The 16,128-nt window shown below is 46.7% G+C and overlaps 1 protein-coding gene across 2 annotated transcripts in view; it reads left to right on the plus strand.

The window, feature by feature from the left end:
* Positions 1–5,175, plus strand: part of SEPSECS (Sep (O-phosphoserine) tRNA:Sec (selenocysteine) tRNA synthase) — a 38,423-nt gene extending 33,248 nt beyond the window's left edge. For both annotated transcript variants that reach the window (XM_054999345.1, XM_054999346.1), the window contains exons 9-11: positions 1,763–1,856; positions 3,480–3,570; positions 3,878–5,175. In XM_054999345.1, the coding sequence (XP_054855320.1) occupies positions 1,763–1,856; positions 3,480–3,570; positions 3,878–4,157 (465 nt within the window). In that variant the 3' untranslated portion in view covers positions 4,158–5,175. The remainder of the gene's footprint in view (positions 1–1,762; positions 1,857–3,479; positions 3,571–3,877) is intronic.
* The last annotated feature ends 10,953 nt before the right edge of the window (positions 5,176–16,128 follow it).

A 16,128-nucleotide genomic window follows, 5' to 3' on the forward strand; every position in this document is an offset into this window, starting at 1 on the left:
GGGCCAGTCTCATACTCTCAGCCTAACCTACTTTGCAGGGTTGTTGTGAGGATAAAATAGAAGAGAATAGGGGTGTGCAGCTCAGGTCCAGAATTTGGGGGGAAAGCTGAATTCTTGCTGATTTGGTAAAAATTGTTGGGTTTTTTGGGACCAAAATAGGCAATGCCAAATCAGATTCGGTATTCCAAACTCAGGTCACCAAATTAATTCAGTAAAATTTGGTAAACAAGGCTTGGCTTTTCCTTTGCTGTTTCCCTGCAAAGAAACATCAGTGCCTGCCTGGGTGGGAGGGCCTTTTTAAAGCAACTCCACCAAATTTGCAGGGAAGCTGCTCATGACTGTCCTGTAGAGACCTCCGAAGTTTCAGGAATATTGGATCCGGGGACCAGTTCTGTGGGCCCCCAAAGAAGGTGTTGCCAGCCACTCTCCATTATTCCGTATGGGAAAAACTATATGGGGGCGATCCAGGCATGGCATTTTTCAAGCAAACTCCACCAGATTTGTGGGACCTGCTCCTAACTGTCCTCTGAATACCCTCCAGGTTCAGGAAGATTGGGCCCAATGGGCCAAGGGCCTCCAAAAAAGGTGCCCCCAGCCACTCCATTGTTTCATATAGGGAAAAAAGTCCAAGCACACTCCCACTGCAGAAACACACTGGGGCAAAGCTGCCATAGCCAAGGCACACTCCCACATGCAAGCTGAGCTCATCCCAGAGAGAGCCCAACAGAACCAAACTGAAGCATGGGAATGAAATCCCCCCCAGAACTGAAGTGAAGCCAGGGGACACCATCACACCAGAGAATCACATCCATTCTGCCCAAACCAAACTGTTGCAACTTAGCCCAACAGAAGCAAACCGAAGCAAGGGAATGGCTTGTGTTTATGGCTGGGCACTGCTTGTTTCTGTTCTGGGGTGTTCCCTCACTGGCTGAACCCAGTGCCTGGCTACTGTGAATGCAACTGGTTCTGTTGGGCTAAGTTACAGAAGTGTCTCTTGCTTCAGTTTAGTTTTGGTGGAATGGGTGTGGTTCTCTGGTGTGATGTTTATGGAACAGCCTATCTGAAGAGGTCAGGAAAGTTCCCACCCTTCTGGCTTTCCATAAATAATGCAAAACTGAATTATTCAAGAGGACGTTTTTACTCAGAGGGCTGTACTGTAAGGAAGTGGTCTCAGAGGGATGCATCAGTATAGAGACCATAGACTTTACTACTGGGTATGATCCTACTGGGTAGTTCTATATTGTTTAATGTGTCTGTCTTAGAATTGTTTATGCTCTGTTTTAGCATTGCTTCAACTATGTATTAGATTTCTGCTGGTTTTAAATCTTTGCAAAGTTACATTTATGCATCATATTACCTTATGAGGAGCCAGTTTGGAGTAGTGGTTAAGAGCGCAGAACTTTAATCTGGAGAGCCGGGTTTGATTCCCCCACTCCTCTGCTTGAAGCCAGCTGGGTGACCTTGGGCTAGTCACAGCTCTCTCAGAGCTCTCTCAGGCGAAGGGCAGTATATAAATCGAATGTTGTTGTTGTTGTTGTTGTTATTCATTGAAATGTCCTTGAAATTGACTGTACTAACTCACACTGTGTAATTGAGTCTCAGGGAGAAAGGCAGACTATAAACAAACAAACAAATAAATAAAATTTTAAAGCCTCAGTTCCTGCTTGCGCTTCCCCTTGCTGATTGTGATGGCGTGGTTGTGGAATCCAGCTTTTTCTAAGGATAAACCTAAATAGAATTTGTCCTGTTCTTCTTCCTCCAGGAAATGTTTTATTATCTTTCAAGTGAGCTGAAGAAGTTAGCAGAAGCCTACAATGAAAGACTGATGGAGACACCACATAACCCAATCTCCTTAGGTAACTAGGGGTACCACTTGCATTTCTGCCGTGGAGTCAGTCACGTGGTGGTGGTAGAAGGCCAAAGCAGCATAAAGCTCCTTGATACCTGCTTTGAGCAAGGGCTTGTGATAAACTAGTAGGGACCCTCAAAGCAATACTTGTGATCTCAGCACCTTTTTTGCAATGACTTGGATCCCGGGAGTTGCTGCAGCCATGTGTGCCTCAGCTTCTTGTTCAAACACTGCTTCCTCAATGTGACTCTGGGCAGAAGCAAGCCTTGTACTGTCATGGGAATGAAAAGGAGCTATCTGTATGCATACTGATTCATGTATCTCGCAGTGCAATCCTGTGTGGAGCTGCTCCAGTCTAAGCTTACTGAGTATCTGCATAGGATTGTACTGTTAACTGTTTTGGTTGGTCTGTTTCTAAAGGCAAGGTGACTACTATGTAAATGCCTTGGGGCGGAGAGCCATCTGGAGCCTGTAGTTACCAGTGCCCTAGGCATGCGGTAACGTGGGACTTTGTAAATTCATACTTGAGAACATAGACTGTATTTCACATAAAAGTCTGTTTTGGCTTAGTTACTTGTGTGTTTTCTTAAAGAAAAGCACAAGTTAGTCCTTAATGCCGTTAATAAAAGTCTTGCTGCTCTTACTGTCTTGCTAGTCTGCAACTGGCAGTTGATGATGATAAAATCTGCCAACTGCTGCTTTGATTCTTGCAGGTTATCCTGTAATGCTTTGAGGACTGCTGTGTAAACCAGTATAAGGGCTTAACTTCTTAAATTTGGTTACAAACTGTCTTTAGCTGTGCAGTTTGCCATAGACCTTGTAAAAAAATTGCAACAAATAAAGCACTGCTGTTCCATCATTACTAGGAGCCAAAACACACGTTAAGAAATACCCAGGTTCAGCACGTGTTCTCTTACCTCAAGGTTTGCCGGGATCTGTAGGCGTCCTGGAAGCTTAAAGTTTAGCATTTACAGAGCAGCAGGAAGGGGAAGGGAAATACAGGCGCCTGTATTTCCCTCCCTGCTGCTCTGTAAATGCTAAACTTTAAGCTTCCAGGACGCCTACAGATCCCGGCAAACCTTAAGAGAACACGTGCTGAATCTAGGTATTTCTTCTCGTGTGTTTTGGCTCTAGGTTTGGTTAAACATCTAGTCTCTGGGTTGGAGTCAACCAGCTTTTCCACTACTGAAAAGGAGGAGAGGAGGGGGCTTTGACCACCAAAAGGTTGTCTGGAAAGAGAGACAAAAGGCAGGTGTGATGAGATGAAAGGGGGAGGTGGATGAGATGAAAAAAGCTGGCTGCATCTAACCCTTGCTAGATTCTTTCTTAATATTTCCAAATGAACTTCAAACACTGGTTTCAAATCATGATGAAAATTAACCCTGGCTGCTAACTGGTTAGCAAAATAAATTAAACACTGAGCTGCCTTTAAAGCCAATGAAGGGAAGAATGGTAAAGTTTTCATCTGCGATGAGAGGAGGAAGGGGAAGGGAGTTTGCCAATAAGATTTTCTTACTTAACAAAAAAAGGTAGTATATATTAGATTACTTCATCAAAACGTTCATGTTGTAAAATACGTTTTTGTTGATAAAAAGAACTGTGTCATAACACGGCTGCTGTGAATTTTCAGCTATGTCGCTGAGGAAGCTGGATGAGCAAAGTGGCACAGCAGTGACGCAGCTTGGATCGATGCTTTTCACAAGACAGGTTTCTGGAGCAAGGTGAGTTCCTTCCAGTAACATCTGGAATTTAACATTTTAATGAGCAATAGAAGCAAGGCTGCTGTCTGACCCCCAAAGATGTGTAGAGTTTGGGAAAGTGATATACAGCTCAATCCCGTGCATGTTTCCTTTGAAGTAAACTGGGTTTCATAGGGCTTACTCCAAGAAAGTGGATGGTAAACCAAGGAGTGTGGCTTTTTGTGTGTTGTGGGTGTTTAATTGCTAAATAAGACTGGCCGTAACTTGCACACTGTTCTTTGCATTTTTGTTAGTTTGTATTTATAGCTTAGTTGTGTTTGCTTCGCAGGGTGGTTCCCCTCAGTTCCCTGCAGACGCTGAGTGGCTACACTTTCAAAGGCTTCATGTCGCACACAAACAGCTACCACTGCGCGTACCTCAATGCGGCTTCCGCCATTGGAATGTCCCAGCAAGATGCAGATGTGTTCTTGAAAAGACTTGACAAGTGTTTAAAGACACTAGCAAAAGGAAAGAACGATGACAAAAATACGCCCATAGCGAATGAAGAAATCGTATCTGAAACGGAAAAATGCAGCACAAAGGCAGCTGAAGGAAATGCCAAATATTAGCTTATGGAAGACAAATGTCCATCTTGTAATGGGCAAAGTGGGGAGAGAGAGGGTGCAGTCTGTTGTGCAATTAAAATTAATCAAAATGTAAACCATCAAGAGCCCAGTCCCGCTGAGCTTCATTGGAATGAAGGGTCGGAGTACAGTTTTCGCCCTCCTCCCGTTACTTGCAGCAGGGCTTGTGCTAGTGGAGAATGTTCTGCAGGGTTGGGCTCCTAGCCAGGATTCAGGTTTAGGAAGGTTGCGGGCCGAAGCTGTGCAGGACTTGTGTGAATCTGCTAGTGGGGGCAAAGGACTTGGCCTGGGGGGGGGGGGGGGAAGACCTCCTTGATGCATGACTGGCGGCAGCAGCAGCAGCAGCATGGGAGCCTTGCCGAAAACAGAACACGTCAGAGGTGGTTCTCTGTTCAGGCAGCTGCTAACTTAGCTCTGGTAAGGTTTTTGATTTGTTAACCGTTACTAAACGAGGACAGACCATGCAATGCAATATCATATACTTTTGAATCTCTTATTTGTCCTGCCACACTTGAATATAGAATATTACCGAACCTTCTTGAGTGTTCCTTGTATATTTGAAATCGTTATCCTGCCTTGCCCTCATTTGTGGACTGCGGTGGGGGGTGACATTAATTGTATTGGTCCTGGTCTTGGAATGGTTAACCCAGGGGTGTTTCCATAGCAGGATTTCCCCCCGTGCGGCACACAGCATGCCCCGTCTTTGTTTAAGGGTTTCCTCATAAAGCCATGCACTTTTCAAGCATAGCTCGTGGGGCTTTCCCCTTTAAGTCAGAGCAAAGAGAAGCCTTACTTGGGTCTGACTTGGAGGGGGACAGGGCTCTAGCTGCAGACAGAGCCTCTGTGTGAAAGCTCAGGCTGGAGTTAATGAGGGGGGGAGGGCACTCAGCTCTAGCACCCCCCTTTTAGCTCTTTAACTTTTTTTCAATCGGCTGTTGGGAGGCCGTTCCCAGGCTGCAGCAGGGTTCCTGGCACTGTTGGATGGTGCGTCTCCATCAATGTGATGAGCAGGAAGGGGACTGGGGGAGGGGCAGTGCCAGCAGCGAGCAGGGCGGGGGCAGGGTGTGTGGGAGCCGCCCCCATGCATTCCGTGGAGACTAGCAGGAACTGTGCAAGAGCATCTCTGCAGGACTCAAGCAGGAGAACTTCCTGTTGGCTTACCGTGGCAGCCTGCTTTTCATGATGCCTCAGCAGGCATTCCCATCTCTGTAGAACGCTGCTTTGCAATGCGCTTGGTGCAGTTGTCGTTTCCCCCACCTTCTCTCTTTGTGGCACGAGAATTTCAAGCCATATGAAGAACTAATCCAGTTTGGAGGGAAACAGCGGCCTCCCCTGAAACACCTTGCCTGGTGAGGATCAGAGCGGTTGCAGCCAGCTGCCTGACAGTTGGAAGTCCCTGGTAAAGCCGTAGCCTCCACTGGTTGTGAAGAGCTGTGGTCACTGGCACTGAGAATGCACAGTGCAGAGAGGGGGTGGGGTACAGTATTGGCCTCCAGTGCAGCATCTTTTTATACTACTAGCAACAAAGCTCGTTGTGGGGAAAAATACAATGGGCTCTAGAAAGGGCAGGGCAGGTGGGCCGTACACTGCCCCTTCTGCAGCATCCTGATCGGGCTGGGAAGCGGTGGAGAGGCAAACCGTTCTGCCCCGACTCGCTTCTTATCCCCGCATTCTGCGCCTGTGTGGGGATAAGAAGTGAGTCGTCAGCAGAACGGTTTGCCTTTTATGTCTTACGATGCCTGGGCAAGCAGAGCATTCCCTTTTCATTCGTGGATAGTGCTGCCTACCCAGCCAGTCTCCACCTTCTCAGAGCTGTCGTCATTGTGACCTCAAGGTCAGTGAAGTCCTAGGCACTAAAAGTGAGCAAAAAAACAGAGAGAGGGTTCATAGCGTTGTTTATTTTAACAGACATTGATCTGGTTACTTGACACGTTCTAAATGGTATAGAAGGCAATATAGCCCTTCAAACACTGTCTTCTATTGTTTTCTTTAAACGGATGTTGACCAGCCCCACCCCCACCTCAAATAAATTATTTGTGTTGACAAGTTTTCATCTACTAGTGAATGAGAAGTATTGTAACCGGTTTTATTTTTAAATGAGAAACTCACTCACTTGTCAGGGAATCGGGTTTGCTTTCTGTGTTTTGTTGGGGGGATGGGATGAGTTCATTGAAGTCCTCTAAAGACTGCAGGCAGAGATACCTTTAAATGAATCACTACCGTAGAGGAACCTCGGGTTCAGGAAAACATTTGTGCGTGAGAAAATGCTTTTACTGAAAGGTTTTTAATTTTCAGTGCAAAGTTTCTTATTTTTAAAATTCTAAGAAGTGTTGCTGTTTAAATGTACAAACTCTTACAACAAATGAAGGCCTTAGACGTTCTCAGATTTATTTATTCCTTATGTTCTATGCCATCGTCCATCAAAATGGAATCTCACTATCCCCCAGAGACACATTTTGGTGCTGCAGGGAGTGGGGGGAGGGGGAGCTGCGTGCCGCTGAAAGAGGTCGGAGCTCAGAGCCCTCAGGTGGGTCCAAGCATAAGCCCTGCTGTATTTTATTCGCCGTGAACACCATGCTAGTCTTGCAAGAGCATCTTGGGTAACTCTTGTAGCAAAGCATGACATAATTGTTAATGGACAGCCACAGATTATGCTGATCTGTCAACAGGAACAAAATAATTACAGAAAATGGAGCTCCCACCGGGCTTGGGGAAAGGTCATTTAGATGCCAAAGAAGCGTTGACCTTTTGGGCTTGGATGTTGCGTTGCCTTTCTGCTCATGAAAGAGAGAGAGGGCAATTTTGACCTGACCCCTTGGCCACCACCCCCCATTATGTTCTGGGGGTCCCCTAACCTAAGGGGGAACCATTTTGAGGAATGTGGGTGACTGCAGTGGGGAGGCAGGAGGATTTCCATCTCTGAAGTCCAGCTCTGCTTGGGCTGCATTAGGACCAAGTCTGTAATTGCTTTAACACAAATAATGCTTGATTTGTAATGAGTAACACCAAGTGTGAGGCTGGGATAATTGCCGCCAGTCTGTATTCTTTGGTTTTCAAGTCAATTTAGGTTGGTATTCTACCCTCATTTGAATAAAAAATGGACTGTGGCTGCAGTGTGGTTCTCTCTTGTACCTCACAGCTGGTCAGCCGCCCAATTCCTCTGGGTGGATCCAGGTCTCGTCTGCGAGATGCTGACTTGAACGGTCTCTGGAGTCACGCATGCCGCGCCACCGCTCCTCGGTGTAAGGCCTGTGCACAGCCGATGGCCGCCCGTGCCGGCTCCTTTTAAATTCTCCCACGAGGCAGTTTCAGAGAGTGAACAGTTTGTAGCAGCTCCACATTCTTACGGGATTATTGTCTCCCAAGCACTGGGGAACATGCCCTCTAAGGAAAAACAAGACACCCTTGTTTTTTTTAATTTTTAAACAATAAGTGTTGATTTTTTAAAAAGGCTTACAAGCTTATGAGTGGTGTGGAAAGTGGAAAATGTTTCTTGATCTGATGATAATAAGGCACAGGGTTACCCAACCAAACTGTTAGGCAGTAAGATCAAGACTTTTCCATGCAACACCTCATGCATGGCCCGTTGGTGGGCTGGATCTGCTCCACAGATCTGCTAGTGAAGCTCCATTCCAAGCAGAAGGAGCCTTTTGCATTAGAGGACGGCTACTTCTGTTGAAGGAAAACCCTTCCGCTAGCAGCCCAGGATCCAAACCAATATGGCGGTGGCTTTAAAAAGAATGGGACCGTTTTATGGAAGAAAGGCCCATCAATAGCTATGAGGCATAACAGCTAAATGAAGATTGGTTAGGAGTGGAAAATACAAACTCTCACATCCATAGAAAAGAGTCCGGTAGCACCTTTAAGACTAACCAACTTTGATGTAGCATAAGCTTTTGAGAACCACAGCACTCTTCGTCAGATGCATGTTGAAAGCTTATGCTACGATAAAGTTGGTTTTTCTTAAAGGTGCTACTGGACTCTTTCCTATTTTGCAGCTATAGACTAACACGGCTAATTCCTCTGGATCTGCATTACATCCGTGTCCTGCTTTGACACTTCAGAGGTTTCTGGCTGGCGACAACTGAAAACTCGGGGCTTAGCTTGATGGCTTGGTGGTTCTTGCCGTGCAAACTCGAGCGATGGATCCCCAGCCCAAATCTGCCCCCCCCCCCCGAGTTCCATCACTGGAACCTCATTCCTATATTCTGTTTGGTTTGTCTGGAGCGAGTTTTTAAAATTATCGTTCCCCCAACCTGGATAGGTTTTACAGCATTGTTTCACTTTATTGATGCTAATGCGTGTGCCCCCTTTTGCAGACACCGATTATTGGTCTTGAGTGGATATTTAAGGTTCTGTATTGATAATTAAGTAAACTGTTTGGAAAAGGAAGAGGTTTTATTTATTTACACCCTTTCCCCCCCCCCTTTGGGTACCCAAAATGACTTACAAAATTTTTCTCCCTCAGTTTATCCTCATTCTAGCCCCGTGAGGTAGCTTAGGCTAAGAGACAGCCACTCACCCAAGACCTCCCAGTGACCTTTCATGGTGGTGCATGTATTTGAACCCAGGTTTCCCAGAGACTAGTCCACCACCACTCTGACCCACTATCTTACGCTGGAGTTATAATAAAAATGTTTCTGTCATGGGAAGGGGTTTTTGCGAGGTAATGTGTGTGCCAAGATTTGACTGGAACCCATAAAATAATTCAGCATTCCACTTCCTGCTACCCTTTGGGGCTTGCTTTCAAAAAAGGAAGGGCCAGATTTGACAGTAGGGTTTTTAAGAAGTTGGGTCTGGGTTACTTGCAGGCACATGGTAGCCGGAGGGAATGGCTTTTTTGAAGCAAAGGAGAACACAAACGGGCTCAGAACACCACCCTGTGGAGAGGAAGGGCTCCTGCCTCCCTCTGCCAAGTTGTTTTTTCCATACTGAAACAGTGCTGTGGAGTTCTTTTCCTGGTTTTGCTGCTCTGTGAGCGAAGACTGTTCCACATGGACTTAGCTCTTAAAAAAAAAAATCTATGTTGGCTCTAAGTTTGTAGCCCTCATGGTGCTGAACGTAGGCTTGTGTATGCATGGACGGCAAGTAAGAGCTGGTGGCAGTTTCTGCTGACGGAAAGGGGGAGTGATTTAGACTGACTCCCTCCTCCTCCTCCTGGAGATCTCTGATTTTCCTTACACCATTTCTTAGGGATCCCCTGTCCCCCCAGGAGCAGTATTGGGGGGCATTTCGGCCTGAACATGGATGTGAGGAAGATCTACTCTACTGCGTTTTTCAATGGACTCCAACCCAATGCCTCCTGCAGTTCCGGAAGCCAGAGGTGGTTTCCCATGGCTGGGAACAAGATCTCAGCATCCGTTCTCTACCCATGACTAGTAAACGCCAAAGCAAGCAAAAGTGAAGCAGAGCAGCTTGTGCAAAACAAGAGGAATGACAGGGAGATGCTTGGTTGGCATGACTTAGACCAGTTGTAGAATCCAGTTTTTCCTGAGTGCAGAATTGGATTTCCTGGGTATGGATTTTTTTTTTTAGGGCAGTGAACACTCAACCGGATTGTAATCTTTAGCAGGCCAGAGGGGTTTGGAGTTAGCACAAACAGTCCACTCCAGTCTGCACGCTGGAAAGATGCAGCCCCACTTCCACTTGCAGTCATCTTTGGTAACGCCTTCCTTGAAATATCACCTCCTGCCTCTGAGTTTGTAATGAACGGCCGAACTGGGAAAACAAGAGGCTCCCCGGAGGTGTACAACACAAGGGCTACTTGTGCATGCAGCATGCGGGCTATTGGAAGTTTACTGCGGCAGAGAATCTACAGAGGAAATAAAAGTCTCCCAAATGCAGCAAGCTCTTGCATTGAGGAAAGCAGAACGCTGCAAATGAAAGAACAGCCTGGCACTGCAGCTTAGCATATGCAAGCCAAGCCATCTAAACGGTATGATCATCAGTTTTTGCAAGAAAAGCGAAGAGTCCAGACACAATAAAGGCTCTGTCCTGTATCAGCATTTCTTGTTATGAGGCTGCTATGTATGTAAGTTAGATTTCTCTCCTGGTTCCAAACATGTACATTTAAAGCACAGATTGTTCCGATTTATGTAATTGGATTGTTCTAAAAGTATAATGATAATTAGAACTGGAGAAAAATTACATGGAATCGTATCTGTATGTCTCAGGTGGAAGTCTCCCATATTATGGAGTACCTGGCCCTTTTAACTAGAGATGCTGAGGAATGAAATCGGGATTTGCGCATGCAGAGCAATGAACCACAACCCTGTCTGGTTTGGTGGCTGATCTGCCATTATTATGCAAGTAGTAAATGTGTCCTGGTGGATAACCAGAGTCCTGCTCAGAAAAGCCAGTAAACTTAGGAGCAGTTTTTGCTATTGCCACCATCCCAAGACTTCCCAGTTTTGGCCAAGCTCTGTCCATGGTGCTTTTTGGTTCAACTAGTGCCAGCACTCCTCCTTGCCAGGTTCCATCTAATCTCGCCCCAGCTCCATCTTCTAGGCTTTATAAAGGGAAGCCAATGGATCTCAAAATTTTAAACAGGCAACCCAATTTGTAATTTAACTACTTAGGTCCTCTGTAAATCATAGTATAAGAAAATGCCAAGCACTGCATGGTAAACTTTGTAATTCCAGTTTAACTCTTGCATTCAGGGACAGTTCAGAGCCAAACTCCAAATGTTCTGCTGTTAAAAATTTGTTTGGGAGTATAAAACATATTGTGGTACTCTCCCCAGGAGAGGAAGTACATTCAGTCTGCAATTTTCTAATCTCTTGCTGGGAACTGCACCCCGTTAACATTCCACAGCAATTTTTTTAAAAAAACAAACCAGCAACTTTCTGTGGTGACCACAGCACCTGTTTTCCCTTGATAAAATCATTACTATTTTTCTTCCTCTCTGCAGTATTTCTGTCTAGAGTAAGCAGATTCCCCTGAACGCTGCCTAGGAATCAGCTGTCTGAGTTGCTGACCTGTATTTCTTTTCCGGGAGGAGGGTGGGGGGAGGCTGCATTAAAGAGCCAAATGGGACAGATCATTTCAAGGGGAAAAAATATCTGACAAACATTTTCTTTCTCAATTACTAAAATGGAGCAGCTTAAAGCCTTCCATCCTTCCGAGGTCGGTAAAACGAGTACCCAGTTTCCTGGGGGTGAAGTGTAGATGACCGGGGAAGGCAATGGCAAACCACCCCGTAAAAAAAATGGCCTAAAATTATTGTTGAAGGCACAGGAGCCCTGCCTGAAAAGAGGCTGGAAATCCTTGTCATTGTTTCATCAGTTTCGTTTTCCCTTCTAGCGTCAGGGTGCCCAACCTTTTTGAGTTTTTTTGGGCACCTCTGGAATTCTGACTCAGTGTGGTGGGCACAGCCACAAAACAGCTGCCACGGGGGGCAGAGCCTGTTGCACGATGGCTGCCGCAGCTTAGCTTCAGCCACACGATGAAGATCCTACAGGCACTGTGGTGGCAGCTGCCATGGAAGCAACATTTTAAAAAATCCCCCCAGTGGCCCATCAGGAGCCTTGCGGGGCTAAAGCCCCACTCGCCCTCACCTGCCTTCTAGAAACATTTGGTGAACACCAGGGAAGGTGTTGGTTCCCACAGGCACCATGTTGGGACCCACTTTTCTAGGGCTTGTGGTCAGTTATGCTGAAATAACAAGCCACCTTTAACCCCCCCCCCACACACACACACAGTCTTAGCCAAAAGGCTGAAGGTTTGCACATGACCTGAAGACAATGCAGGACAGTGAGCAAGGATGCTTGGTCGAGCCTCCCGGCACCCAACGGCCCCGTTCACATGGAAATCTGCTTCAGAGCTGCTAAATCCAGGGAACCTTTGTCGGCTTGCCGTTCCCCCAGTGGCGGTGGGGGGTCCCCTACACCCAGCCTCACATGACCAGCGGAGGGAAGAAAGATGTACCTCGGTACCTACAGTCAGGAGGATTCGTGCATTCTTGAATCTGTGTAATCTCTGGAACTGCTCTTTGGTCTGGTCAATATATGCAGCAGAAGTAGAGGCCAACATTTGTAAAATGAATTGTGCCACCTCAGACTGGAGATGGAGAATCACAGTTGTGACGATCCAGAGGAGTTAGCTGTGTTATTCTGTAGTTGCAAAATGGTAAAAAGTCCAGTAGCACCTTTAAGACTAACCAACTTTATCGTAGCATAAGCTTTTGAGAACCACAGCTCTCTTCGTCAGAGGCATCTGATGAAGAGAGCTGTGTTCTCAAAAGCTTATACCTCAAATAAATTGGTTAGTCTTAAAGGTGCTACTGGGCTTTTTACTTGAGGTGAAAAAAAATCCTTGCAGGTAGAATACCATCATAGAATTATAATCTTCTATGAAAAGTTGCTCCAGTTAGTGGAGTCACACAGGAGCGCACTGCCAGAACGATCCACGATGCTGACGAAGAAGCATGCCAGTGTGTCGTAGTCTATTAGAGGCAGTCCATCTCCCATCAGATACATAAAGATCGGCATGGATTATAAAAAGGGGGGGGGCAAATAAAAGAGGTGAGCAAAATATTTTTATAGGATTTTTAGTGTCATTGAGGATCACTGTAAAACGGAACGTTTAACAGAGGAAACGGAAGTAGAATTATAGAGTTGACTTCAGCTGACTTAAAAGGAAATCTGTGCAGGACTGCGTGCAAAATTGCAATGCTGTGTATACTTACATAGGAGTAAGCCTTACAGAACTCAGTAGGGCATGCTACCAAAGAGGAATGCAGTGTATGAGGCTCCCCATGTGGCAAACAGCATTCAAACCACATGCAAAAGAGCCGGCCAAAGTTGTCCCTCATCCTCTGAGTAGGCAGGATTGGCTGTGTTCTCCCTGGCCTTGTTTCTGTCGCTTAAATAACAGGTGGAAATGAAGCCAATTACACTTTCCACTTGCTTACTGTGCCAAGAAAAAACTAATTTCTGTGAATTAGGCTGCTGCAAACAAACAAAGAGCAGGAATTATCCAAAAATTAAAAGGCAACTGTCTTGTTAATTTCCTTGTGCAATTGTTAGGAAACTGAAACCATCTGGACTACTAAACCAGTTTTAGCTAATCCTCAAGGATGACCAGCAGTGAAGAATTAAGAGGCAAATCTTGCCATAATTTTGGTCAGTGGAATTTGCCTAACATTGAATTTGTATGTATGACAGTTCTCAATGCATAGATGTTGTGGATGGTTTTTTCTCACCCGCTCCTTTTGCTGTCATTGGTAATAATTCTCTTGAAACTTATATAGAGGATGTAGTTGTACATCAACTTCCACTGAGATGAGTAAAGCAAGTACCTGGAAGAAGAAGCAGGGAAGTGCGTGATCAATCCAGAGTGAAATTTTTAGAGAAGCAATTACAGGATACAAAGATTTATACGACAGGAATATAATTGCGGTAGATCAGTCCTGTGAAGCAATCTTGATTTCATGTTTTTATTTTGGTCAATAAACAATAAATTGGAAAATGTGCAGCACTTAACAAATTCAGTAAATTCAGAACGAACCCTATCAAGAACTGGCAGCAGGCGTCCTCTGGCTGAGGTGCTGGACTCTTCAGGTCAAGCTGCGGGGGGACTGTGCCCCGTCCATGATGTCACCACTCCACATAGCTCCCCACTTTGGCTAGGGAACGGCCTTCTCCATGAAGGCTTGAAGGACCCTCCCGGCATTAGATACGACCATCTTCCAGAAGCTTCCAGAGCATACTTTTGTTTAGCCTTGTGAGGGAAATTAGAGAGCAGAACTGCTGCATAATCTCAATGAGAGTTTCTCTTGTGTCATTCCTACAGTGTAGTGATTAAGAGTGGCAGGACTCTAATCTGGAGAACCAGGTTTGATTCCTCGTTCCTCTGCTTGAAGCCAGCTGGGTCAGCCACAGCTCTCTCAGAGCTCTCTCAGCCCCACCCACCTCACAGGGTGATTGTTGTGGGGATAATAATGACATACTTTGTAAACCGCTCTGAGTGGGCGTTAAGGTCCCCTGAAGGGCAGTATATAAATTGAATGTTATTATTATTGTTTTCTTGGCTTTCAAGGTAAAGTTTTTCCTTGGGCATTATGGAAGTGTTAGTATAATGGCTGTGTAATGGCTTTGTGCAATGGGTTTGTGCAATTTCCTCAGACCTATGTAAGCCTTAATTTGCATGCTAACAACTCTTCTGCCAATATAAAACAACAACAATGAACATTCTGAGGCGATGAAGTTCCCTGGAGTTCCCTGGAGACCAGTCATGGAAGCCAGCAGCTGAGCTCATCGGTGTGGCTCATCTGAGCGAAATCCCCGTTTGAGGAGACCAAGGGAAGGTGACATGGGCCAGTCTGGGCTGAGTGAAAGTGAGGACTCCTCAGGAGGAGAGGAGCCTCGTGTAGCCAGCCCTGACTCAGCCACCACTAGTGATCAGGAAGAACAGCTGCTGGCTAATCAGAGTCCACAGCCAGCAGCTGAGGCAGAGCCGCCAGTACCCTCCAGCTCCTACACCACAGGGGACGCCCAGTCAGGGGCTTCCACACACACCCCAGGTTCACCCACACCCAAAGAACGCCACAGACGAAGACAGAGAGTGGAGCTGCAGGAGAGAAGTCGCAGTGCTCGCCTCTTGGGATGATGCCGGCTGCTTATGGATAATGATGATGAGTAGCATCAGGGTAGAGCCCAAGCAGCTGGCTGCAAACCATGCCTGGCTATAAAAGCCAGTCTAGAGGAACTGCTAGGCATGGAAGCAAGGAGTTGAATTCCTGCTACTGCTGCGACCACTCCCTTGAACCTTGCCTCGCTCCTGCGGCCTTTGGACCATGCATGCCCTGTCTCTGCTTGCATCTGGACCTGACTTTGCCGGTACTGATCTACGGACCCCCTGACTTGGGTCTCGAACTTTGGACTTTGGACTTATGCTCTGACCCTGGACTGGACTTTGACTACTCTACTTGGGCTAGCCCGGCACCTGACAGTTTGCTTCCACCCAAACTTCCCGGCATGGATGAGGCAGCACCCACTCCGTGGAGCCTTGCAACACTGCAGAACCAGGTACTGCAATTGGCTCAGCCACTGAGCCATAGAAGCAGACCGCAACCCTCCTCGTTGCACCTGCCACACCTCCACCTGCCAAATGCCCAGTCAATCCCCCTGACAGACTTGATGGCAGGGTGGAGGAACTCCCGGCTTTGTGGGAATTCCTCCACTGTGACACTGAGAGATCTCTGTCTTTTGGTGCTACACCTCTGAAGATGCCAGCCACAGCTGCTGGCAAAACGTCAGGAACTACAATGCCAAGACCACGGCAATACAGCCCGGAAAATCCACAACCATCATTCCCAGCTTTCCTTGCCCAGTGTCAGCTCTACATAGAACTTTGGGCCAGTGACTTCCCCACAGACAAGGTAAAGGTTTGCTTTATCATCAGCCTCTTAAAGGGGCAGGCAGCCAGATGGGTGACTCCTCTGCTACTTTCCAAGTTTCACCTGCTGGAAGACTTTCCAAACTTTGTGTCCCACATTACTGCTGCTTTTGCTAACCCCCAGAAAGCTGAAAATGCCAACAGGAGAATACATGCCCTAAAACAGGGGAAGGGTACCGTGTCTCAGTACACCACTGAATTCCAGTTATTGGCCCAGGATTTGGACTGGAATGAGGCAGCCCTTGTATCCCAGTATTTGGAGGGGCTATCAGACGACATCTTGGATGAGGTGGCTAGGGTAGAATGCCCTGCGGCTCTATGGGCTCTGATACCACTGTGCCTACAAATCAACAGGCTGCTGAAAAGTCAGGAACAAGCTCACGCATTACCTAGCAGCCCTCCACCTGGGGTGTCACCAAGGGACGACAGTGCATCCACACAACTGGGTGCGGCCCGCCCCCACTTGACTCCTGAGGAGAAGGTGCGGCACCATGCCCACAACCTATGCTGGTACTGTGCTGAAGCGGGCCATTATGCTGACAGATGCCCTGCAAAAAGG

Source organism: Eublepharis macularius, chromosome 15, assembly GCF_028583425.1.
Source record: "Eublepharis macularius isolate TG4126 chromosome 15, MPM_Emac_v1.0, whole genome shotgun sequence".
In the NCBI taxonomy this organism is placed as follows: Eukaryota; Metazoa; Chordata; class Lepidosauria; order Squamata; family Eublepharidae; genus Eublepharis; species Eublepharis macularius.